Below are 26,026 nucleotides of genomic sequence, written 5' to 3' on the forward strand. Positions count from 1 at the left end.
GGGGGCAGGGGTGAAGGTGACGTCTTCTCGTTACTGAATCAAACTCCTTTAAAAAACCTCTTTGATGGGGACAAACATTTCACACATGGATTTCATCTGTGAATTCAGCAGTAAAGTCAAACATCACAGTGAATCTCCATCCTTACAATAAGGTCATGTTGTGGTAATTTCCACAAAGAATCAACAAAGTATTAAAAAATCATCCTGTAATGTATCATGTGACCTAATGTGATGAAGATGTATTCTGTACTACAAAATATATCAAATGCTGAATCACTGAATACATCAACTATGTCCATGATGGGAAAGAGAAGTTGGATCTTCCACCCAAAAGAATGGTATAAAACTGGGGTTTGGATACTGTGAACTTGGTTTGGCTCCAGCTCAGGTTTATGTCTTGTGCTAAGAATAAACTCTATTGCAGTGCACTCTGTCTGTCTCCAGTGAGTTTTTGTGTTATCAGGACTGCAGCAGTTGTGTATTTGAGCTGAAGGTTGTGTTGGAGTGGAGGCTCAGACTGAGCTTCTACCCACCAACAGTGGATCTGCTCAGTGTCGTTCTCTCCCTCTGCTGCTCTGATCTGCTCTCCTCTCAGTTTCGGCTGTGAAGGAATTATTTCATGAACTTTTCAGTCCCAGTTGACTTCATCGATTTCTAACATCACTAGTATTTTAACTCACCTCTGAAGATCATATCTGCACAGCATGAATATCCAGCTGTGGTCCAGCTGTATGGAAGTGTAATTCATTCACATTCACCCTGTCTGTTCTGAGGTGGAGAGCCAGCGAGCTGCTGAAGGCTCCAGCTGGACTCAGAACTGGTTTTCTTTTAACTTGATGCTACATAATGTTAATGTCTGTTTTCATCAGTGAGGCTACAGTAGCATGATAACGTTAGCTAACCTGCTGCTAGCAATATTGTGAATGTGTTCGGCAAACGTTGCTATCGCTAGGTGGCTAACTGTCAGTATTGCTGTGGAGCATATCACAGCAATGCTAGCGTGGGCTAATGGTTGTGGTTAGATCTCTTTTATTTGGAGCTGACCCCCTGCAGACGTCGTCAGTCAGGGGGAGTTTTTATGGTGATTAGGGTGGTGTTCATCAACAGGCTGCTCTCCCTCCAGAGGATTTAATGAGGACTGAAACCTCCCAGGTGAAGACGTGGACATGTCCTCGACGGTGAGACTCAGTCGACATGTTGATCTCTGAGGTTTGAAGACGGAGTGACCACTTCCTGTAACTGCAGAGGAGAAAACCACACAGCTGCTGCACCGGTCTACACACAGGAAGTGGTGGGTGTCACTGCTCGGACTGAAGCGTGTCGTGAAGGTGTTGGAGCTCATTTCATGAAGCGACACAATGGAACAAACATCTCAGCTGCTGATCTGTGAGTACAACCTGTTCCACACTTCACTGAGTCCAGGTCGAGCCTGGGAGCTGTGTAGGAGAGATTCAGGAGAACGTCAGCTGACTCAGGAGAACGTCAGCTGACTCAGGAGAACGTCAGCTGACTCAGGAGAACATCAGCTGATTCAGGAGAACGTCAGCTGATTCAGGAGAACGTCAGCTGACTCAGGAGAACGTCAGCTGACTCAGGAGAACATTCACGGCTCCAAGTGTCAGAGCAGAAGGTCCTGACAAATAAGATTTGATTGATGGAGGGAAAATAAAGGAAGAGCAGTCAGAGAGAGAGAAACCTGACGGACATCAGTGACAGGGACCTGCAGCGAGCTCTTTATTCAGGTGAAGCTTTCAGAGCAGGAAGTGACAACAGCTCGACGAGGTCTGAATATAAAACGCTGCACAGAGTCACGGTGTTGATCATGTGACCAGTAACAGGCCTCAGGGTTAATTCAGGTGATCATAGTTCAGCCTTTAACAGCTGTTACTGCACAGATCATCAGACCGTCTGAAGCCAGCCAGGATCTATTTCTTGTTGCGTAGGTATTAGCTGTCGGGTGTGGTGTGAGCAGCAGACATGATGTCGTCCTCCTCCGTCATCATGGACTCGTACCTGCTCTCACCATGTACGTTCACTGCAGTTTCTCTGTCCCTGATACTGTGAGTTCTGCAGAGCCTCTGTTGTTATTGATCATGTGACCTGAAACCAACCAGTGTCGTGTCTCTGCAGGTCTGACCTCACTGCTGTGCTGCACCACAACCACAGGTCAGTCCACATCCTCCATCAAACTCACTGCCATTTCCCACCAAAATGAGCAGGTATAAGTGGGTTTTTTTTAACACAGGTAAGCTCACTAATAAAAACTCACTGACCTCTTTTCCACTGCACCAAACTGATAAAACAGACCTGTGGCGTCGCTCATCTCCAGGTTGTTGCTCCTGTCAGTGTCGGAGCCTCTGGCTGAGACACTTCAGGCGGTGATTGTGTGTTTGTGAAGCTTCTTTCAGGGCTGCAGCTCACTCTGTGCAGAGGGTGGTGTTTGAGGTGTAACAGCACTGTGCTGGACAGGTGACAGGTGTGTTTACAGTGTGTGCTCTGAAAGACAGAACAGCAGGAGGAGGGGTGAAAATAAGTGGGTTCACCCAGGTGTTGTGTTCACATCAGAGCTGATAAATACCCACATCTCCTGCAGTCATCTGAGCCGGGTCTGACTGCAGATTGGAGCCTTTTCCACTGCCGACAGAAGCCCGATGTTCATGGGTCTGAGCAGGTTTTTGGACCAGTCAGACTCTCTTTTCAACTTTCACCTTTCAACTTGCATCTTGCATTAGCAAGTTGCTAATGCAAGATGCTAGCATTAGCAAGAAACGACCATAAGAACCTTTGACCTCAGTGCTGTGATGACAGCAGCGTTAAACACCTGGTTGCATTGGTGAACAGGAAGGAGAGAACCTACAGTGTTTGGACTCGACACATCACTTTCATCCAGTGTCACGGCTCCAGTCATCAACCAATGAGTGTTTAGTCATTTTTCTGCTTTCATGTGTTTGAAATGATGAAGTTAAAACATTATTTACACAATCTGCACTTTCCTCAGCTGAATGTGTCAGTCAGAGCTGAAGTGTGTTGAGCTGCAGTTCCTCTAATGTCCACTAGATGTTGCTGTGAGAATCCTCAACTTCCTACAGACAGAAAACCAGAATATTCAGATTCATTCATTTTATTGGCTGTGACTTCTGAAGTGAGTCTGAGATGTTAAATCAACAAGTTAACACACCTGACCAGGTGACAGGTGAGACACCTGTGATCTGTCAGTGGCTTCAGTCTCTATAATGTAATGTTTCTGCCTTTATTTGGATCCTTCTTCTTGTCATTCAGTGTTTTCTAAACCTCTCTCCCTCCTCCAGCTCGTCTGACTGTGAGTCCCAGCAGCTCTCAGCTGTTTAAAGGAGACTCTGTGTCTCTGAGCTGTGAGGAGGACGACAGCTCTGCTGGATGGACACTGAGGAGGAACACAACCAAAAGACAGAGGACTCAGTGTGGAGCTGATGGAGCTGGGTGGGGAGAAGCAGCTGGTTCCTCCTGTATCATCAGCTACATTGATCCATTGGACAGTGGAGTTTACTGGTGTGAGTCCAGAGAGGGAGCAACCAGTAGCAGCATCAGCATCAGTGTCTCTGGTAAGATCAGCCTGTGGAGTTAGTGTTGATGAAGCTGTGTGTAAATGGATGAAATGCTGTAGTTTGTCTCTGTGTTGAGGTGGACCAGTGATCCTGCAGAGTCCTGTCCTCCCTGTGATGGAGGGACATGATGTCACTCTGCACTGTAAAACAAAGAGCACTCCCTCCAACCTCCCAGCTGCTTTCTATAAAGATGGCTCCCTCATCAGGACTGAGCCTGCAGGTCACATGACCATCCACCATGTTTCCAGGTCTGATGAAGGCCTCTACAGGTGTAACATCAGCGGTCATGGAGAGTCTCCCCCCAGCTGGATCTCTGTCACAGGTCAGCAGCTTCACTTTGGTTTCAACACTTATTTATCCACATATTCACCTGACCAGGTGGGATTCTCTCTACAGAGAAACCTACAACATTAGCCCCGCCCCCTGCCTCAGCCCCGCCCCCTGCCTCAGCCCCCCTCCAGCTTGTGTTCAGACTGCTCCTCCACCTGGTGGTGTTCTGTCCGTACTTCATCTCCACTGTCATCATGGTGTCTATATATCGACACAGAGCCACAGGTAACACAATCAATCAATCAATCAATCAATCAATCAATCAATCAATCAAGTATTGGACAATACCTCTGTTACTATCAGTTACACTTCAGTAGTGTTGATTGTTATTTATTATTGATTAATTAATATAGATTATTATTAGTTTTAATACTGTTTATAAACTAAATCTAAATCTTATCTTTAACTCTTCTGACAGGAAGTCTCCATGGCAATGGCACCACCCACCCAGGCTGAGCAGAGATTGGCTGAGGACTGTGGTGACATCATGGCGGTCACCACTGAGCATCAGCTCTGAGCTGAACAGATCAGCTGTTCTCTCCTCAGCCTCTGTAACAGTCACCTCTGTGTCATGAGAGCAGAAAGTCACCAGACTCCATTCAAAAATGGATTAATTTTTTTAAAATTTGTTTTTAGGAATAAACAGTGTCATAAAAATTTGCCTGTGAGTCATTTTTCATTGGTAACATCTTCTGGTAAATTGATCATTCAAACTAAAACATCAGGTTGAAGTTGTTTTCTGTTAAATGCTGTTTTCAGCCTCAGGTGTTCTTCACCTTCCTCATGTCGACGTCTTCGTCACTGTGTCCTGAATCATTCACCTGTGTTACCTGAGTCAGTCAGCAGGTGGCAGCACCTCATCAGAACAGCTCTGTTACAGGAGCTTCAGTTCTAGTTCTAACGAGAACAGGGTTCGCCGCTCCAACAGCTTCAGTTCAACTCTTTAAAAACTGGATCAGCTTTTTTAAGACCTGCAGATAAAGCTGAGGAAGATGAAGATGAAGAGCTGCTGCCTCTGTAACTTCTCTACATCATCAGAGCTGAATATTTGACTGAGTCAACGTGAGATTTTACTGAATGTAAAACCTGTCGCTTCACGTTCAGACTCAGGGAACAGTGACTCTGGCTTTAGACATAAAACTGGTTTGATCCAGTCTGTTAAATCAGCCTCAGCTCAAACCTGAACTCTGATTTATTTGAAGTCAGAGTTTGTCCCTGAGGACCTGATTGAAACCAGTCGGCAGGTTTCTACCAGCTTTGATTCTCTGTTTTAAATTCAGGACGTAGATCAGGAGTCAAACAGAACCTGCTCAGGTGTGGTGGTGGTTCAGCTGCCTCTGAGTCCAGATCAGACCAGATCAGACCTCAGACCTGCAGCAACATGTTCAAACAGCTTGAGCTTCATGTGAGAGAGAAACCAGCAGAGACTCCTGCTCATCATCCTCATGAAGAATAAAGACTGAAGGAGAAGAAACAGTGTTTATATCAAAACACCAACCTTTATTAACAAAGACCAGGGTTACAGAGCAGAGGCTGCACAGGTCAAAGGTCATTATAGACAAATCAATCAGCTATCCCACCACTGTCTGCTGGACGTCCAGCCTTGCTGGGTCCAGACTACACATGTGGACTGGTCGCTGTGGAAACAGCAGCAGAGACTCAGATTCAGGTGTAAAGACACCTGAGACACTTTGTCCCTCCTGATGAGAAGGTGTTGGTCAGACTGACCACAGGACTAAAAGTAGGTGGGGGCGGGGCTTGGCTGTTGACCCCGACCCTCTCTGTCACTGTGGGAGGAGCCACTCTGCAGCTCTGGACCAGTGACAGACTCTGACCCTGAACATCAGGAACGTCACAGTTTAGTCACCAGGAGACAGAAACATGAACCACATGAATGGGCAGTGATGTCAGAGTGGCCACACCTTTCAGGTACAGGAGAGTCCTGCACCAGGTGTGGACAGGTTCCCTTGTTGTCATGGCAACAGAGCATCTCTAGTAGTCTCTTCAGTTTGACCAGTGGAACATGGGGCTGGTTCCTTCAGACTCTCTGTTTCTCTTCTTTGTGGATCAGGAGAGAAACAGGAGACAGATGTGAGAGGTTCTGTTGATCAGGAGGAGGTTTGTATGGTGGCTGTTTTTATGGGTCCTTTACAATTTCTATTGATCTTCAAACAAACACAACCAAAAACAACCAGTAGAGCAGCTGACAGACCAACTCCAGTCCAACACGTAGATTCTTGTCTCCTCCCTCCTTGTCTCCTCCCTCCTCTCTGTGTCCAGCTGTGTGACCTGCAGAGAGAAGCAGGTGTGAGGTATCAGCTGTCAGGTAGGTGATGATGAAGAACAGAACAGAATCCAGTTCCTCTTCAAACTCCTGTCAGACAGGATCTACTGCTCTTTGATCACATGACTCAGACCAGCTGTTTTCTACAAAGTGTCATCAACAACATCTGGAGGAAACACAAACATCTGCTCTGTGATGGTTCACTCTCACATCAGCAACCAGGAAGCAGCTGCACCAAGACTCACCTGAGTCTGGACTCCACTGACCCACCTGAGTCTGGACTGACTCACCTGGCTGAACATCCAGGTAGACAATGCTGATTGGCTCACTGCTCCCTGTTCCGATGACTCGACACTCGTATGTTCCTGCATCATCTCTCGTCACATTCTTCAGAATCACAGACACGTCTCCGTCCTTCATGTCTCTGTCCTCCAGCTCCACCCGGTTCTTAAAAGATGGATGCTGGTTGTCTGGAACAGGCTGTTGGTCCCGGTACAAAAACACATATTCTGGGTCCAGATCAGGTCTGTTCCACTCTACAACTATGATGTTTGTGTCTCTGGGAGCTCGACATGACAGAGAGACAGTCTGTCCAGGTTCAGCTGTGATGTTCACTGAGACTGAAGGAGAGAGAACAGAGCAGAGAGGTTAAAGGTCAGCATCATGCCTATGACCATGTTGCCTCTTAATGATGCTGCCTCTCTAACTCTGACTGAACACAGACTTTAACTGAATGTTCTCACTGAGTCTGGTCCACGCTGACAGGCCTGGACCACCTCAGTGCTGCTGCCGCCATTAACTCAGAACAGAAGAACGACAGTAACTGTGCCATCACACCAGGTAGTGCGTTTCTCTTTCCTCAGCTCTGTGGACAGATTCATCACATCCACTCACACAGCTTACCTGCAGGGGTCAGACATGTCCTGAAACAAGCGACGAGATACACAGATAAGGTCAGACTGGAAGAAGACATCTTCTTCATCTCTTCTCAGCTTCCTGGACAAACGATGAAGGCTGTGAGAAGCAAGAGGAGCTCGACTCAAACCGATCTGTCACTGAGCTGTTATCGCTCCTGAGACAGGACCGGCTTCTTTCTCTGACTCTGAACACCACACCTGTGAGAGAGCTGTAGGAGGAGTCATGTGATTTAGAGGAAAACTCCGCCCACATCAAATATGTAAACACCTGAGGACTGAGGGTTAAGATGCAGACGGCTGCTGCATGAGGCTGAAGGATGTGAAGGAAGATTTTCTCCTCAGAGCAGAGACGTCCTGACATGAAGTCATCAACAGAACCTGAGGAGGAGTCGGCCTCAGGTACACAGGACATAATGACACACACCTGCCACTTCCTGTGGATCAGGTTTCGTCCTTCTTCCCTGTTTGATACATGTGACAGTCAAATATGTTCCAGGAAGTCCAGCTGGAATAACCCGTTCATTTCTTCATGCTTCTGTCAGACCTCAGCACACAGGTATGTCATACCCACAGTGAGGACTTTACAACGCTGCATGGTTACCATAGCAACAACAGTTTACCCTTCATGGCAACAGGAGAGGTGAACAGCGTTGATGTTACAGTGATCCAGCAGGAATGAGCACATTCTTGCAGCAGTGTGTTGCCACATGATGCAGCACATTATTCATTATCAGTTACAACTTGTAGCTTTTCTTTTACTTTATTGACAAATAGTGAAACTTTACACAAGTAACAGGATTCATGTTCTTTTTTTAAAAAAACAAAAAACACTACAAACACAAAGAAGTTGTCTGACGTGAGGGAAGATGAGATGCTCCCTCAGCAGGTCAGGACGGGAGCGTCTCGAACGACACGGCGTTTAGAAACAACCACAGCGATGAGCTTAGAAATGATGCTCGGTGGTGACGTCAGCAATGACTTCGTCATATTGTTCGTCCAATCCCTCATCATCCTCGCCGGGTGTGGGGGTCGTCATGGAAACAGGCATGGCACGTTCTGTAAAGTATTCATTTGATATTAACCAGAAGAAACTGCTGTTTTTAATGAAGCATGTTATGATAGGGATTTGATTGATTGATTGATGGATGGATAGATTGATTGATTGATGGATGGATTGATTGATAGACTGATTGATTGATGGATGGATTGATTGATGGATGCATAGACTGATTAGAAATGTGGCTCAGGGTGAACTGTAATCACCTCAGAGACCTTATCAGGTCAACCTTTGAACTGGTCCAGTACTGAACCTCGCTGTTGCGCAGGTAGCAGCTCAGTGACAGATTCAGAGTGTTACCTGTGGGCCTCTGTCGATACTTAGACACCATGATGACAGTGGAGACGAAGTATGGAGAGCACAACACGACGTAGCGGATCATGGTCAGCGCAGTAAGGGCTGATTCAGGAGCTGGAGCTGTGCTGCTGGTGTCTATAAAAACAAACACACCTGCTCAGGTGAGATCTACAGCCAGTGTTACCTCTGTGAGCTCCATACAGGCAAACATCTGCAGGGTGCAGATGTTTGCACATAAGGAGCCAAACGTCCACAGACGCTGCGCTGTTAGAAACATGAAGCTTCACTTTACACTCATGTTCTAGAGAGCGGGAAAAATCCATCATTATGTTCAGTGATAAATGATCTGACATCTCATTGAAACAGAGACAGATTCAAAATAATTGATTTTCATCATTGATTAACGTCCTGATTATTTCCTCTGCTGATTGGATGAACGGATGAATGACTAAATGTGTTTGTAAAGGATCTGAAGTCGTGTATAAACCTCAGTACCTGAAGTTACTTCGCTACTTTTCACTGTGAAAAATTTAGTCATGTTCGGTCACATCACAAAAATGCTACTTTGTCTATACTCTGCTTCTGATTGGTCCATGAAGAGGCAACGTCACCTTCCAAAGTTACTGATTGGCTGCAGGGGGGAGAGCCGCAAAAGACAGGTGTGCGGATGAGAAGGAGTCGCTGTGTTTGAGGAGGAAGGAAACATGGCGGGAGAAAAGTACTGGTGGGAAGTCGCTGAAGGTTTGTCTGGACAGGAGACTTGTGGACTCTGAACGTCCAGGGGCAACATTTCCGCTGCTAGCACCGCTGCTAGCTCCAGAAATGTAGCAGCGGTGCTAGCAGCGGTAACATCGGTTGGACACAGCCGAACAACCGCACTCTCTGCTGTCCATGAAATGCCAGAAAGTTCCATTATAACTTTCCCACAGCTTAAGGAGACATCCACAAAAGTCTTGTCTGTCGAAGAGATTCAGTTTATTATCATGTGACAAAGAAAAGCTTCAAATATTCATATTTGAGAAGTTGGAAACATTAACATAACATTTATTTTATACTAATCTTTAAAAAATGACAAAAATGATTTGCTTATCAAAACTGTTTGTGATGACTTAACTGTAGATCGACTAATCAATGTTGAAAAGGTGTTTTACCCCCCCGCCCCAGTCGGACTGTAAACCTTCTTTAATCAATCACAAGGTGGTGATTTGACTGTTTCCTCTGTACAAACATCAAAAAGTTAAAATGCTAAAAATAACGTCTAGTGAAAAGTAAAAATCCTTCACTTCCTGCTCACAAACTTGCAGAATGTGTTCTGATAGTAATTAAACTCTTGACCTAAGTAATTGAGGCACTTGTAGTGTCATTCCTCCAGGTTATTAATAGAGACACCTGAGCTGCTATAATTTGTCCACGCCACTAGATGTCACTGTGCTCTGTGCGTTCAGGCCCATCACTGTGTCAAACATTCAAGCTCCAGCTGGGGTGAAATTCACTGACCTGTTAACATCATTTCATTTTTTTTGTGTTGTCGACTTTCACCTCAGATTTGGAAATAACTTCTGACTGAAAGTCAAATTGGAAACTGACACACCTGAGCTCACCTCTGACAAACAGCCAGCTGGACGGAGACTCTCCATGACCCCTGATGTTACACCTGTAGAGGCCTTCATCAGACCTGGAAACATGGTGGATGGTCATGTGACCTGCAGGCTCAGTCCTGATGAGGGAGCCATCTTTATAGAAAGCAGCTGGGAGGTTGGAGGGAGTGGTCTTTGTTTTACAGTGCAGAGTGATGTTTTCTCCCTCCACCACAGGAAGGACAGGACTCTGCAGGATCACTGGTGTATCTGAACATGGAGAAAAACACAATAAGTGAATCTGATCGAGGGCTGATGGAAATACAAGGAAGTATCTGTATATAAATAGAGGGAAATGCAACTGTCTGTCTTGAAGATGGTGAAATGTAAAAGCTGCTGCAGCTCAGTCCTGTAGATAAAGAGCAGGTCTGTATCGACCCAGGACCATGTTACACCCCGTCTACTTCCTATCATTTAAACCAGCAGTCGACTTCTTTTCTGTTGATAAAAACAAAACTGTCAGAACAGATATAAAGTCGATCAGCTTCCTGTGTGGGAGTGAAACCGTTTTTTCATGGTCAGATGCATCTCAGTAACGCCTTGAGGAAACAAATTCAGCTCAAACATCTGCACTCGAGGAAGAACTGATTAGATTTAGGGGTCGAAGGTTAATGTCACTGGGAACAGCGTGAATGTGATATCTCAAACCACCATGAGGGAATTTCTTTAGATTCAGCACAAACATTCTTGTTGGTACAACCTGAGGCAGTAATTCTAGTGACCTCAGTACCTGATGGTACTGATGCGACTCTCCCGCCTTTTTTTGGTTTTCCATTGGGTAGAAGTTGTGGATAGTACCTTGTACCTGGTACTCTTTCCTTGTATCACCTCTGCTGAGGTTCCAGCGAGCTGAGGTGGGACCAGAGGGTGGTGTGAACACGCTGCAGGCTGCTGATTGATCTTGGTCGTGGCTCGGTTCTGAAAACGAGCTGCTCTCTGGAGTTCTTCTTACCGTACACGGTGATGTTGACGGAGTCGCTCCGCTGCCTCGCAGGCGACTCACACCAGTACACCGCGCTGTCAGGCTGCTTCGCTGTGATGATGACGCAGCCGAAGGAGGTGGGGGTCCCCCACTTATCTCCACAGGCGGACAGCTTCCCGGTGAAGGTGGTGAACCTTTTGATCCTCCACCCGTGGAGGCTGCTGTTGGCGCCGCAGTTCAGAGTCAGCTTCTCATACTCGATCATCTGAGGCGAGTCAGGAGACGTCGTGAGGGAGAGCGGGTCAGAGTCATCTGTGGACAGACAGAGAGACGATGTTCTTCAAAACACCCCACCACCACCACCACCCTCCCCCATATAACATTTATACATGTACACAGACTCTTACTAGTTTTAGCTCTTAAATGTATGAGTCACTCAGAGTAAAATCCACCAGGTCCTCTGCAGATTAAAGATGATGACTGAACTGAAAGTGAAGTATTTTAAATATACTAAATAAATATACTTGCTGTTGTAAGTATTATTGTTATTGTTACTTACTGAAATAGTATATTTAACTTGTATTTGAAGAGGGAAACCTGTCAGCTGAGCAGTTTGTAGTTTGTTGGTTTGATTTTAGTGTTTGTGTGTTGTTGTTATTCTTCTGACTGCTGAGCTCCTGAAAAACTCCTGTGGCAGAACTGGAGGTCAGTTTTTAATACTGTGATTTTGATATTTATTGACCTTTTCTTCTGTTTTTATATGTTTTAAAACATAATATAAAACACAATTAATGTAAATGTTAATGTGCTGAAACATTAAAAACCCACTTTAAATCAACAGTGCTATAAAATGTTGCGGCCGTCTCTGCCCGTCCTCGAGGCGACACGGTCGAGCTGTTGTTAAGCCTCCGTGGCGACAGTCAGGGTGTTTTTCAGGGTGTCCATGAACGTGGTATCTCAGGAACAGCTTTGAATGAACTTCTTTAAATTTGGCTGAAACGTTCACTTGGACTCAAGGTTGATTAGATGATTAGATTTTGTTGTTTAATGGTCAAAGGTCAGTGTGACAGCACAAAACACTTTCAGCCACAACTCAAGACTTCACACAAAGTTAATATTTTCTGTGACTCTGGATAAACAGGGATGTGACCTGGAACTAGTCTGCACGGTGGAAGGATACAACCACGAGGTGGTGAATCTCGTTTGTCACTTCTAATGTGAGAATCAGTGAAGATAACCGTGTTTGTTTTACAGAGTTACTCACATGTTCAACAGTTTCAATACTGTACCTGTATAAATGTAAATGGGAAAAGATCAGTTTGTTCATGGACCTAAAACTTGAAGCTGGAAATATGAAAACAAAGTGAGATGACCTTCACCTTTCATCAGCAGCCAGCTGGGTGGAGACTCTCCGACACCCCCGACCTCACATTTGTAGGCACCTTCATTAGACTTGGAAAAGTTGTGGATGATCATGTGACCTGTGGACTCAGACCCGATCAAGACGTCATCTTTATAGAAAGCAGCTGGGAGGTTGGAGGGAGTGGTCTTTGTTTTACAGTGCAGAGTGACATCATGTCCCTCCATCACAGGGAGGACAGGACTCTGCAGGATCACCGGTTTATCTGAGGGAAGACGGAGACGGTTTGGTCATTGCTGGATTGTTGTGCTGTGTTTCACTGCAGAGTGACATGGACACTGTGGTTGTCAACAGGTTAACAGCTGTTACCATGGTAACTGTAGAAACCAGCTGAAGCCTCAAACTGCTGAGAGGACGTAAAAAGACTAAATCAGAATCAGATTCCAGGTGGTTGCTAACTAAAGCATGGTTGCTGTTGTGGTGCTGGGTGTGTTACTGCAGTGAAAACACAAGTGTGTCGTGTTGACGTGTGTCAGCACAGTGGTGTCGTGGTTTCCATCGGACAGAGATTCACTTCCTGTTGTTGTATCGCTTCCCTTTGAAACGATGATGTGTTTCACTGTTGTAGCCTGTGACACCAGCGGAGACTCAGACCTTCAGGAGGAAGACGAGGTCAAACCCGTGGTCCGAGGACCAGAGCGACACTGTGTGTGGTGCAGCTGGACTCTTACCGGTGACGGTGATGTTGACGGCGTTGCTGCTGCGTCCATCTTTAGACTGACACCAGTACACCCCGCTGGTGGACAGCTTGACCGTCTTCATGTCACAGGTGGAGGACGCCTGGCTGCCCCAGCCCGTCCCACACTGGGACAGCTCCAAACTGGCAACACACCAGTTCACCAGTCAGTCACTCACAGTAACTCTCTGTCAGCCTCCCTCCACGTTAATGAATCACAGCCATGAACTTTGACCTCTGACCCCCACTGCCCCCTCTCACATACAGATGTTTAAACCAAGTCAACATCTGGCCTGAGTCTCTTTCAGCTGTGATGATGAGAACAGAGAGAAGCTCATATCCCATCATGCACTTCTGTCTCTCTATCTCACATTTACAGTTTACACTTAAAAACAATAAATATAACGATAGTGTGGTGAGACTTGAACCATGTGACCTAAACACTACTGGTCTCTTCACAGGAAGTGACATCAGCTCTGTGCAGCGATGAGGAGACTGGAACCAGTTTGTCTGGACAGAGATCGTCAGGAATGGGAAGTATGTTGGATCTGGAGTGGACTGAAAGAAGTGTGTTGTTGTCGTGTCGTGTTGTCGTGTTGTCGTGTTGTTGTTGTGTTGTTGTGTTGTTGTGTGGTGTTGGGGACTGACCTCTTTGTGGTGTACCTCCACACCGTCCACTGAGCCGAGCTGAGGGGGTCACAGGTCACAGAGATATGCTCGTACTCAAAGTACTGAGACCTGTTGGGGACGACGGTGACGGAGGCTGCAACACAAACAGACAGGTGTAGGTCACACCTGTGGTGACGTCACTAATGACGTCACCACAGAGTGTCTGCAGGTTTAAACAGTGATTTCACCTGTAAGATGTTTTTCTCTGAGAGTTTAGCACAAACCAAATGTAAAATGAATGTGTGGACTTTTTAAATGAACCGATGAGGTGTTGAAGTGATGTGTTGATTGGTTCATTCATTCATCACCCTCTGATGCTGTGGTTGTCCTTGCAGGACGGTCGCAGTGTGTGGTTGCTGCGCCGAGCGAGCAGTCGTCAGACAGGAAGTGGTGGCAGGCACACCAGAGTCCATCAAAGAGTTTAGGTTTTTAAAAGCAGAAACATCCGCAGAGAAAAACTCAACACACCCAACACCTCACTGACGAACTGGACCCGCTCAGAGACTGAGACTCACCTGGACTGTGGGCCGACGTCTGGCAGATCAGCAACACTGACACAACAGCCGCTGTCAGGACACACACACACACACACACACACACACACACACACACACACACACACACACACGTAGATTCAGCTGAATCACACACTCGGGCCTTCAGCTTCATTAACTGTTAATAATAATTTCATTATTCAGCACATTGTGACGTGATTTCCTTGAAAACATCTGTAGATTGGATTTGTTTAGATTCAGGTTGTTAATGAATGTACTCACAGAGGAAACGTGGAGTTGTCTTCATGGTGTCTGCAGCTGAAGTTTCACACTGACCGACTTGACGCAAAGAACATCCTGTTAAACCAGGCTGTGGGAGGGGGAGGGGGCGGGGGCAGGGGGTGGACAGATTAAACAGTACAGTATAGAAATATATTTTATTTGCCTCAGACCTGGTTTTTATTTATTTATATACACCTTTTTATGTATTTACATTGATTTTGTGTGCGCGTGTGTGTGTGTGTCAGTTTTCTCTGGTGTCAGACTCTGGGGTTCTCGCTGTTCTCTGGTCGTGAATGTGAACAGATGAAAAAAGACAAAGCTCACATCCTGTTTGTGTTAGTAAAGGTCGCTTCGTGTCTCAGCTCCTCAACCTCAGAGAACAAAGGGAAGGTGCATGAAGCAGCTCAGATTTTATCTGAATTTAAAGTTGCCGACATCAAAGTCTGTTTTTATCTCCACGTTTAAATTCCTTTAAAACCAAGAACATGTCGGTCACTCACTGACCTACAGCTTCGGCAGCCCATGTTCTCTTTGGTCTGAGTTTGGTGTCTGCACCAGATCGGACTGTTTCCTGGAAACAGCCGCAGCCTCAAACACCAGGTCCAACACTGACAAAGACTCTCAGCTCTTATACGCTACAGAAACTGGAGATTCAAACAGGGTCAAAACTGACTTCAGTTCAGCTCTGGACTGGACTGGACTGGACTGCTGCTCTTGTGCCTGATCTGTGCCCTGGACCAGTGCCAGGAGGTCTGTGATGTGTGGTCTTGGTCTACCTGGGTCTAGACCTTGTACAGAGCATGTTCAATGATGGTTTAATGAGCGGAAACTTAGCTCAGTCAGTGACCATCACTGCTTCAGGTTAAACCAGTGAGTTTACCAGGCGACGGTAGACGGCTACGGTCGGTTTCCTGTGGTGGGCTTGGTGTGTCACTACAGTCAGCCAATCAGAGGAGAGGCTCAGGGGGTTTTAGTAATCAGAATCACAGGTATATCTTCTTATGGATATCAACACTTTAAAAGTGTGTTGGGTCATCGTCACAGATTTGGATGTTATTAAACTTCAATGTCTGAGAATAACTAATGAGAACTGATGTTGATAAGTGATGAATGATGGTGGATTATTATTCTTATTATTATTTCATGAACTGTGTGGGAGTTTTGTAGTAAAGCACACATAATTTTCTTTAATTGCAGCATTAATTTGGGTGTGGATCAAAATACTGACGGTAGAAGCTTCAAGGTTCAGGTTTATTTGAATAGTGTGTTTTTTTTTTTGTTTTTTTTTGGTCAGATTAGCATGGAACTGTGATTTCTGTAAATCAAATACAGCAGCCTGTAAATAATAGGTTTTAATGACATGGTCATTTGGGGTCAGTTATTAGAATAGTGGCAGGGTGACAGTGTAGGGTGGGACCACTGCCACTGTGAGTGTTACTGCTGTTACAACTAGTGTTGGTGACGTTGCTGCTGATGGTTTCTGACTTTTTTAGCTGTGGTTTCTTGAACATGGCTGCTGTGAGAGGTGTGATGTGCAAAGAAGCAAACTGGTGATATTAGTGGCAGAGAGACAGAAAATAAGTGTGTTTGCAGATTCATACCTCTTTATGTGATCTCTATATCAGTTTTAACACCCTCACAATGTTTAATGACCTTTTATTTTTAAAAATCAGTTAACGCAGCAGCTCTCCGGTTTCCTCATATCCTTTCGTTGTGAGAGTGTCTCGTTTACAGCACAGTTCACAGCTGTGGAAACTTTGCTCTGAGTGAAAGTAGATCGGCTCTTTAAAAAAAAAAAAAAAAAGTGACACAAAGGTAAAGACCTTAATCTGAGTCCTAGGTATCTGTTGGTGTCAGAACTTTTCTGTTAATGTTTGTCTAAAATTGTATTTTCTAATTTCTCCTGTTTATGTGCTGCCTTATGTTAAAGCTGCCTAATCACAGTGTTTCATCATATGACAGAACTGAATGGATCACAGACCACAGAGTCTGAAAAGAAGATAATTTGTTGTTGACAGTAATTACATTTCAAGTCATCTTGAGTTGATCCATGACAACAACAACGAACAGCACAGGTCAGTTAACAGTCTTCTACACAACAATACAATTTGAACATTATAACGAACACACAAAGTGAAAGTGTCAAAATAACATGAAATAGAAGGAATGACAAAAACAATAAAACTCATCATATGTCAGAATTATGAGATTCTATAAATTCAAATACTTAACTTTGTATTTTGACGTCATATTCTTCATATTTTAATATTAACAAAGCAAATCTCATAATGTTAATAGTTTTAAGAACTTTATCTTAATTTTGACGTAGCAAAATAATAATTTTGACCTTTTTATAAACTATGAATATACCAACCTCACAAATGAAATATGCTTTTCATAAAGAATAATTTCATTTTAAATATAAATCATAATTTTGACTTTCTCACACTGTAGTTTTCACATAGTATGATAGGTCTAGATATGATATATATATATATATATAAATGAGTTTTGTAGTTGTACAATCAAATGAAATCCGAAGTGATTTCTCTTTAATCCTGTTATTTACAGCAGAAGTAACACAACAACAGCTGAACACATGGTTAGAGACAGTCGCTAGCAAAAGCTAGTATTAGCATGTGAAAGAATAAAGGAAACGCATCAAATACATATCAGTCATCTGCAGCTACATACAGTTTATCAGCTACATGAGGAGTGTACATAAGGAGTGCTTTGTATAGCTCAAGTTTGTCCAATCAGAGACCTCATAGCTTGCTCTCAAGGGTCACGTTGTCTTTTTCTTGACCAATCCCGTTGCTGCCTGTCGTGGTTTCGCCTTGTGGTTCATCTGCTGTGAGTTAGATTTAAAAAGTGCCATTAACAATATGATCTGTTCATTTAGCTCATTTTGTGGAGAAGCAGACGTGACTTTTACACATCAGAGGGTCACATTTTGAAATGACAATCAACTGACCTTTGACCTGCCGGGCCAGGAGGCGTGGTCCTGCCAGTCCGATACCCAGCGCTCCTATGGGAGCTGTGGTTAGAATAGCTAGTACGGCTAACGTTAACACATCCAATCCGAACTTAATTAAGGCTTCGTCTCCCTCCTCCCTCGCCATGTCCAACGCCTTCGAGCCGATGGCAGCCTGATAAATAAATAAACACTCATCAGAACTCTGAGCATGAGCTTGACCCCTAGAACCCCTGGTTCTTTCAGGAGGTATAACAGTCACCAAGGGGGTTCTGTTGGACCTTTACAGGGTTAGTGGTAATAGTCATTAAGGGCTCTGGCCGTTACAGAGGAGGTTTCTCAGGTCCTTCAGGTTATAGTCATCATAAGAAGATTCTAGGGGTCACTGAGGAGCTTTTAGGGGTCATGGTTATTTAAAACTTACAGTGGAGGCTTTTCTGGGCCTTTAGGTGGTTCCAATGATCAGTGAGGAGGTTCTAGCAGCCTTAAAGGAGGTCATTTAAGTGGCTCTAATGATCAGCGGGCAGGTTTTAGTTGTCTTTTAGGGAGTCAAGTAATTATTGAGGAGGTTTTACTAGGTGTAGGTGAGTCCAGTGATCCTCCTCAGCCATGACTGAGGAGGTGTTTGCAGTCCTTTCTGTTTTGTCGGTCATTTCAGTGCTTATTCTGGTCACTGATGTGGTTTCAGGATTTCAAGGCAGAGTCCCTAGATCCTTTTAGAAGGTTCAAGTTAGTCAAATCAGAGCCACCTAAAGGTCCTTGAAGTCATAGGTTAGGTCCTAGAAATCATAGTGATGAGATTCAAGATGTCTTTGAGAAAGTTTTAGAAAGTTCGATTCTCCATTGAGAAGGTTGTAGAGTTCTGTAGGTTTTAGGATCATTCAGTGGCTCTTGAGGTCACTGATGTGGTTCCTGTTGCTGCTGTACACCCACCTGTACGGTGGCTTTAGGCAGCCAGGCCACAGCGATGAAGAGTTTCTCCTTCAGGTTGAATCCTCCAAAATGCACCAGCAGGAAGGTGACGAGCAGACGGATCACCAGACCGATACTGATACAGGCCAGACCCAAACCTGAGCACACGCCAGCACAGAGTGGAAAACGGTTGTGTGGTGGTTCCACAGTATATTCAGGCTGTTTGTTCTGTGTATGGTTCTTACCCACGGTGCTGGGGCTGAGGTTTGCTATGGTGATCTCTGCTCCAATCAGACCAAACAGGAGAGGCTGGAACACATCCCACGACTGACCCACCATGGCCGCCACCGGGGCCTGGATGTAAAGACAAACATCTGGATTAAACAGATGGTTAAAAGACTTTAAACAAGAACGAAACCAGATGTTTGATCCAGATCGCAGTGGTTCTCATGTGTGTTACCTTGTCGGTTTTCCAGCCCAGAGCAGCAAGGAAGGCCAGCACCAGCGTACAGAGACCACCAGCTCCGGCAAAACCAATAACATGACTGAAAAAGACCGAAAATATGGACAGACCCAACAACATGAGAGTCCTTCTCAACACCAGGTCCTCCTGCAGGGGGACAGAGAGAAACAGGGTTTAAAACTACAAAATCTGAATTAGATTTGGTTTATAAAACTAATGTATAGAACAATGTCAAACCTGGTCTTTGCTGGGGAAGCAGCACAAGAACAGACCCAGGATCAGCCCGGCTATGATCCCTCCCACCACCTCCAGGAGACCCTTCAGTATGTTCATCCACGTAGAACCTGCAGGACAAACACAAACATAGCAGCGTGTAGAATAGAGAACAGAACCGGATCTGATAGAACTGAACACGTTCTCTGACCTGTGGAGAAGGCGATTCCCAGACAGGTGGAGAATCCGGTTATGGCCAAAATATCATCAAAACTCCCAGCAGCCATCAGCAGGGTGGGGATTCCCTGGACACAGAATTACAGTGTTAATAGAACATCACAGAACATCGTTATAACATTACAGGAGTAAAAGATGTTCTTGGCCTGTTAGTGACTCTTGTGGTCTGTGAGGAGGTTCTTCTCTAATGGTCACAGTGTCAGTGATGACAGGGTCTAGAGGTCCTTTAGGATTTTCTGGTTATCACTGAGGAGGTATCAGGTCCTACAGAAGGTTCTAGTGCTGCTAGAGTTGGTTCCAGAAGTCCTTTGGGTGATTATAGTTCTCATTTAGAGGGTTCTAGTAGTCTTTAGGGTTCATTTAGCAGTGGTTCTTAAGTCTCATGGTCATTGAGGAGCAAAGGGTTGCAGTTATTTAGGGGGTTCTAGTGGTGGGTCAGGAGGTTCTTGTTGTTGTTGAGGAGGGTCAGTAAAGAGGTTCTAGAGGTGACCTGGGAGGTAGAACCTGGTTGGAAGTGTTTACACTGGTTCATCTTTCTCTGCGCCCCCTGGTGGCAGAGAGAGGAATCACCTGTGGTCAGAGCTTTACCTTCTCCACTCCGTAACCCTCCCTCTGCAGGAGCAGCATCGAAGGAACGACGACTGCTGGAGACACTGCAGCCAGGACGAAACTACACACACACACACACAGAGTGTAGTCTTTCAGTCCAGTCTCTCAGATATAGAAATGTTTCCAGAAATTTGCGTGTGTGTGTGTTACCCCAGGATGAAGCCCCACACCCAGGGCAGACCCAGCAGGAAGTGAGAAACCACAGCGATGATGGAGGCCTCCACCACACAGGGGCCGATCGCCAAACGCACACACACCGCCTTCAGACGACGCAACGCCTGCACACACACACACAGATTTAGACCTGTGTAAGTAGTCATTAAGTGTGTACAGACTGTTTTAGTGTGTGTGTGTGTGTGTGTGTGTGTGTGTGTGTGTACCGAGGGGTCGAGGCCCAGCCCGGCTCTGGTCAGGATGATTGACAGGGCGATGTTCCTCAGAGCTGCAGACCAGTGAGTGTTGATGAAGACGGCGTCCGTGATGTAGGGAACGTTACGCAGAAGCAGACCTGCTAACAACATACCTGCACACACACACACACGCACACACACACACACAGAATAGCAGAGATTCAGTCAGACTAGACCAGATTAGATCAGACAGGACTAGACTAAACTAGTTTGTTGGGTCGTACCAAGCAGTGGGGGGAAGGGGGGCAGCGTGGGCAGTTGGATCATTCCCACCAGTTTCCCTCCGAGCACGGAGCAGATGAAGAGGATGATGATGCCGAACAGGTTCCCCCCAGGTAAACACTCACTTCCTGTGATGGCCCAGACGACCCCGAACAGCAGAGCAAACAGACACGCTGCACACACACACACACACACACACACACACACAGATTAACAGGTGACTCATAAATTATTGATACCGATGATAAATAATCAGATGTATTGATTCCTGATGCTTCTTTTAGACAGGTGCTGATGGGTTTGGTTTGACTGTGATTTTACCTGTGTGTGTGTATGTGTGTGTCTGTGTTTGTGTCTGTGTGTGTGTGTGTGTGTGTGTGTGTGTGTTACCTTTAGTGATGAGCAGGCTGATGAGTCCCTGGGGGCGAGGACACCTGTCCTTCAGACGGACACAGGACGAGCAGCAGGAGGACGAGTCTGACGCTGCCATCTCCATCTAAACACACACACTCACACCTTTAGGCCATGGGCACCTGTCTGACGTGCACAGAGACTTCTGTCACTCTGCCCCCGCGGCCCCGGTGGCCCCCGCGGCCCCTGGTGGCCCCCGATGCCCCTCACATGGACAGTGTAACACCAGCAATAGAAACAGTGACACTGTGAACAGCTACAGACTCAGCTGAGCTCCTGAAGTTGTTCTCAGTGTTGGTGTTGACATAAAGTTTGATTAGTGGACTAATGTCAGGTCGTTCAGTCTCATCACCGTGGTAACACAAACATCAGTCATCAGACTGTGAGTGAGGAGGCATGAAGGCTGTTCTCCTGGAGACACAGACCCAGAGGAGATGGTCCGGACTCAACAACAATTTCAACAAAACACTATAACAAACTGATGTTTTCTGCAGATGAGGAAAAACTGTCCGTGCAGAACTTCATTCAGATTCCTGCTGATTTTACCCAGCTGATCACAGCTGCTGTTCCTGCTGCAGAAACACAAACAGCTTCAGTAACTGACTCCATGGCGACGCTGTATTTCATATTGTCAGTACATTTATTTTGACATCACTTTTTGCTGCAGCTCTGACTCCTCATTCAGCTGTTGACACAGATGAAGAGCCTGAGAGCGTCATGTCTGCTGCGTTCAGCTGTCCACATACTTTTGTCCTGAATCTGTTTCTTATAAACTGTTAATTCAGACACTGAGTTCAACAACAACAACAACTCGTCTGTGGTTTCTATTTATACTCAGCCTTTCTCAGAGTTCAGGGGTGTGTGTGTGTCTGTGTGTGTGTGTGTGTCCGTGTGTGTGTGTGTGTGTGTGTGTTGGTGACCACTCACCTCGGCGGCCTCGTCCGTCTTCCTCTGCGGCAGCACGGTGATCTCTCTCTCCTCCTGACCGACCTGAACTTTACTCCCTTGCTTTACCACACGTGTTTGTAAATTAGTCATGAGAGAGAGGGGGGGAGGGGGGAGAGAGATGGGAGAGAGACATAGACGGTGAATGAGGTGCTGCACTTTGTCCTCAGTCTGACTCAGGTCCTTTATTTATTTGTAAATATTACAAGTAAAAGTGGTGGAGGCACAAACTCTGCTCCACATTATCACCAGCAGCTGGATGTTTAATGTTAATGCATCATTTTATTTTTTTATTTTTATTTATAGTTTATTTTCATTGATTAATCTGCTGATTAGTTTCTCAATCATCAACTGATTTGTAAAAATATTTGGGGAAAAAAAATCACCACCGTCCAGATGTAAATTAATTGTTGAAGTTATTAAAACGAGAAGCTGTAACCAAGAGGTTTTTTTCAGTTAATTTTCTCTGAACTCTTTAATCAATTTATTAACTAATCAATTCATCTGTACTTGTTCATGTTAACTAATTTAAAGTAAAAAGATCATCATCAAAGTAAGTGTTGTCAGATAAATGCAGTAAAAATATTTCCCTCTGAAATGAAGTACAACTACTTCAAAGCTGAGGTTGAGTACTTGAGTAAACGTACTGTGTGAGCAGGTGAACTGTTGATGATGATCTGTTGGTTTCTGCTGAGCACACCTGAGACAGACTGTGTTACCTGTTCACCAGGTGTGAGAGGCTCTGATCAACAGAGAAAAGATCCTTACACACACACACACACACACACACACACACACACACACACACACACACACACACACACACACACACTCTCTCTCTCTCTGTTTGCACATTCTTTGTCTTTTTCTCACACTTCTCCATTCGTTCTTCCTCTTTTCCATCCATCTCTCTCTCTGTCTCTCTGTCATTTCATAAACAGGATTTATTGTTTCGTCACTAATCATTAAACCTGATTCACTCGCTCACCTCTCACACTGACAGGACGGAAAAAGTGAAAACGTTCTCAGCAGTTCACCTGTTTATGGCCCTGAGAGAGTGTGTGTGTGTGTGTGTGTGTGTGTGTGTGTGTGTGTGTGTGTGTGTGTGTGTGATCCCTCCTCAGGGCCACCAGGTAATGTGAGGACTCCTCAGGTGATTTATTAATCTGTCCTGATCCGTCCTGTTGAAACTAAACGAAACATGTTTCTTCTTCAGCTGAAACCTGACGGAGACACAGCTCCACACTGATCCTGGGGGAAGATGATGAAGATGAAGATGAACCTTTGTGGATGACGGTAAAGGAAATTCAGATTGACACAGCAGCACAAGAGACTCAGTGTGAGGGGAAATGAAGTAATCTGAGATGAAAAGGTTAAAAAGTCTGATGCTGCAGTTTGTCAAAATCTCAGTTTGCTGACTCAGTGTTTTATCGCTCAGGCTTTAACCCTGTGTGTGTGTGTGTGTGTGTGTGTGTGTGTGTGTGTGTGTGGTACAGGAGCTGCAGATATAATTTATGGTTCACTTGTCATTAGACTGTGAAACATCACACACACACACACACAGCCACCTGAGGGTTGAGTTCAGGTGGTGGGTGGAGCTACACTGTGGTTTACACCTGTTTTACAGCTTCTTCTATTTTAAAAAGCCTGACCTGTGACACACTTTAAATAAGTTAGTTTTTACATTATAAAATAATTCTATTTATATATAATTTTTAGTCATTATAATAACTTTTTTTTTTTTATTGTCAAAATGAGTATCTTGATAAGTCACGTGAGCCCGGACACGTCCTGCGAGTCACTGATGACCCACCAGGGGACAGTGGACACGTCTGACTCACAGGGTGAATCTGTTTCTATCTGATGAAGAGGTGACGCGAACAGTTGGTACCTCAGCTTGTTTCTGCTTCTGTCCATCGTCACTGATCCGACAGTAACGCTTAGTGGCTTCCTCGTCCATCATCTGCAACACACACACACACGTTTATACTCTATACTAATGAGGATCCTCATTCATAACCTTTATCTAATTCCAACCGTAGCCTCAAAACTTTAAAGTAGTAAGGGTCAGATAAAACGTCCTCACAAACCACAATATCCTCACTTTCCAGGTGTAAAGTCAAAAATGGTCCTCACAATGACACAAAAAGAAACACTTACACTTTCATGTCACACAGTAGCCGCCACAGTTTAAGGAAAACAGAGACAATGTCCAAGTATTTATAATTTTACTGAAGCAGTTTTTGAAGGAAAACCTATTTTTTCTATCGTCTGGACCAATTTACACATTTTTCCCATGAAACTTACAATGAAATTGTAGAACTGTTACCAGTTAATATTTGTAAACGTGCTGTAGCATTTCAGCTGCAGGGTTCTCAAGTTTCTCTCCAGGAAACATTTTGAAATTCAGCCGTAAAATTAATCACAATCATTTACCAACTTGTGTGACTCTGATTAGTTTGTCCCAGGAAGTCAATGAAAATGATCAGATTATCAGGAAATTACTCAGAAAGTGTTGCCTCCTAAAGTAAAACATTATTGATTTGTCAACTGAATTAAGTTTCCAGTAATAAATGAATAATAATAATAATAATAAGGGAATAATAATAATAATAAGGGAATATTTCACTGTAGCTTGTCTTTTATAGAAGAGTTTTCCAACAAATAGCCCAAAGTTTCACAGTTAAGTAAAATAAAGTGTTATTGTTCATAACTGCATAAATTTAAAACAGTTCTAATTAATCAAATATTAATAATTAATCTGATACACACACACACACACACGCAGATGCTCACAGATACACAGCAGTTTATTACGACTTATTAATTTTCTGTTGTATTTTCTTTTTTTACTCTCTTACCTTTAGTTGATGCAGTGAAGCTGTGACTGGAACAAAGAGGAAAAGACAACTGACAACTTAGTCATCAACCAGCAACCAGAGACACAAACAGAGAGAGAGAGAGAGAGAGAGAGAGAGAGAGTGTGTGTGTGTGTGTGTGTGTGTGTGTGTGTGTGTCTGCTGTGTGTTAATAACAGCTGGTTTAAACTCTTGTGTTTGTCGCTCTGCAAAATGACAGACATCACACACACACTGTGAAGCCTGATATTATGGCAACACAGGTCACTGTCACACTGTCGACTGCATTAATACCAGGCTGTAACACACACACACACACACACACACACACACACACACACACACACACACACACAGCAGAGTTGTGTTCATGGTCGCCTTCAGAATCGAACACGTCTTATTATCATTGACATAATAGCAGGTGTCTGTCAGTGTGTGCGTACTTGTGTAGCACTGACAGCATTGTTCCACTCAAACACCTGACGTTTACACACCTGACGGAGCAGCTGAGATGATTGACAGCTTAAAATTACAGGGACCTTTCAGCAGAAAGTCAAAGCTCAAATCTTACAGTGATATTTTACATTAACATTGTGATGTAAAAACACATCAGTGAGACACACTGCTGCACTGGCTCACATGTTCCTTCACCTTGAACACACACTCCAGTGTATTTAGACTCAGTCCCACACACACTGTCCTGCTGCCGCAAATACTAGAGCACCAAATGTGAATTAATCCGCCACTGAAATTAGTCCCCAACACCTGAACTATTTGTACCTGGTTGTTTGATAAAAACTACAGTGAGCAGTTGTTTCAGGAACTTACTGACCCTGTGTTTTAAATGAAAATATATATTTATATATATTTGTAAGTTGTTTTTTAAGATTTATATCGGTTTCGTCTGTGTGCAGGACCAGGACATGTTTAGCCTAGCTTAGCATAAACACCTGAAGCAGAGGGAAACATCCAGCCTGGTTCCATCCCAAAGAAAAAATACTTTCATCTATTTCAAAGATGTAAAAATGTAAAATAAAAATAAAATAAAAGGACATTAAAGGAGCTTTTTGTAAGTTTTGTTCCTACTATACAGACAACATTAGCATATAACAGCTGTTAATCCTTTAATGTTTTAGTTCTTCGTAATAATAAACTGTACATAGGGGCCAATCAGAAATGCAGGACAGATGACGATATAAAGAA

At 44.5% G+C, this 26,026-nt stretch overlaps 4 protein-coding genes and 1 long non-coding RNA gene across 10 annotated transcripts in view; 2 read left to right on the forward strand and 3 right to left on the reverse strand.

The window, feature by feature from the left end:
* Nucleotides 1-7,322, reverse strand: part of LOC139606859 (V-set and immunoglobulin domain-containing protein 8-like) — a 65,685-nt gene extending 58,363 nt beyond the window's left edge. For 3 of the 4 annotated variants that reach the window (XR_011684706.1, XM_071459256.1, XM_071459254.1), the window contains exons 1-2: nucleotides 7,102-7,322; nucleotides 6,489-6,818 (exon numbers count right to left, since the gene is read on the reverse strand). Coding sequence is in view for 3 of the 4 variants with exons in the window: in XM_071459256.1 (XP_071315357.1) it covers nucleotides 6,489-6,818; nucleotides 7,102-7,180 (409 nt within the window). In the remaining variant the exon portion in view is untranslated. The remainder of the gene's footprint in view (nucleotides 1-6,488; nucleotides 6,819-7,101) is intronic. The other variant, XM_071459255.1, reaches the window with a different exon arrangement.
* Nucleotides 1,117-4,498, forward strand: LOC139606866 (sialoadhesin-like). Its single transcript, XM_071459273.1, has 6 exons — nucleotides 1,117-1,386; nucleotides 2,131-2,166; nucleotides 3,309-3,581; nucleotides 3,661-3,906; nucleotides 3,981-4,139; nucleotides 4,333-4,498. The coding sequence occupies exons 1-6, from the start codon at nucleotides 1,359-1,361 to the stop codon at nucleotides 4,368-4,370; spliced, it is 780 nt and encodes a 259-aa protein (XP_071315374.1). The 5' UTR covers nucleotides 1,117-1,358; the 3' UTR covers nucleotides 4,371-4,498.
* Nucleotides 7,323-7,390: 68 nt separating the features above from the next.
* On the forward strand, nucleotides 7,391-14,632 carry LOC139606876 (uncharacterized). Its single transcript, XR_011684711.1, has 3 exons — nucleotides 7,391-7,514; nucleotides 13,586-13,661; nucleotides 14,129-14,632. It is a non-coding gene; the product is annotated as an uncharacterized lncRNA (long non-coding RNA).
* Nucleotides 7,773-14,621, reverse strand: LOC139606852 (high affinity immunoglobulin gamma Fc receptor I-like). Of its 2 annotated transcripts, none has more exons than XM_071459241.1 (9): nucleotides 14,570-14,621; nucleotides 14,309-14,359; nucleotides 13,773-13,887; nucleotides 13,120-13,268; nucleotides 12,408-12,653; nucleotides 11,059-11,340; nucleotides 10,071-10,316; nucleotides 8,473-8,604; nucleotides 7,773-8,171 (listed from the first exon to the last, which is right to left on the reverse strand). In XM_071459241.1, exons 1-9 carry the CDS (start codon nucleotides 14,592-14,594, stop codon nucleotides 8,059-8,061), a joined length of 1,359 nt encoding a protein of 452 aa, XP_071315342.1. In that variant the 5' UTR covers nucleotides 14,595-14,621; the 3' UTR covers nucleotides 7,773-8,058. The 2 variants fall into 2 exon arrangements, with proteins under 2 accessions (XP_071315342.1, XP_071315341.1); XM_071459240.1 differs by having other exon boundaries at nucleotides 8,379-8,604.
* Nucleotides 14,633-17,104: 2,472 nt separating the features above from the next.
* On the reverse strand, nucleotides 17,105-24,529 carry LOC139606851 (sodium/hydrogen exchanger 9B2). 2 transcript variants are annotated; one of them, XM_071459239.1, is made up of 14 exons: nucleotides 23,857-24,529; nucleotides 21,948-22,028; nucleotides 21,000-21,105; nucleotides 20,612-20,782; nucleotides 20,358-20,500; nucleotides 20,128-20,255; nucleotides 19,957-20,038; nucleotides 19,343-19,436; nucleotides 19,156-19,262; nucleotides 18,916-19,065; nucleotides 18,701-18,809; nucleotides 18,477-18,613; nucleotides 17,544-17,718; nucleotides 17,105-17,417 (listed from the first exon to the last, which is right to left on the reverse strand). In XM_071459239.1, exons 1-14 carry the CDS (start codon nucleotides 23,926-23,928, stop codon nucleotides 17,335-17,337), a joined length of 1,638 nt encoding a protein of 545 aa, XP_071315340.1. In that variant the 5' UTR covers nucleotides 23,929-24,529; the 3' UTR covers nucleotides 17,105-17,334. The 2 variants fall into 2 exon arrangements, with proteins under 2 accessions (XP_071315340.1, XP_071315339.1); XM_071459238.1 differs by having other exon boundaries at nucleotides 17,105-17,420; nucleotides 23,857-24,522.
* Nucleotides 24,530-26,026: the final 1,497 nt, after the last annotated feature.

The sequence above is a fragment of the Trachinotus anak genome, unplaced genomic scaffold (genome assembly GCF_046630095.1).
Source record: "Trachinotus anak isolate AG129_WGS33_773 ecotype Australia unplaced genomic scaffold, CSIRO_AGI_Tana_v1 ptg000023l, whole genome shotgun sequence".
NCBI classification, from domain to species: Eukaryota; Metazoa; Chordata; class Actinopteri; order Carangiformes; family Carangidae; genus Trachinotus; species Trachinotus anak.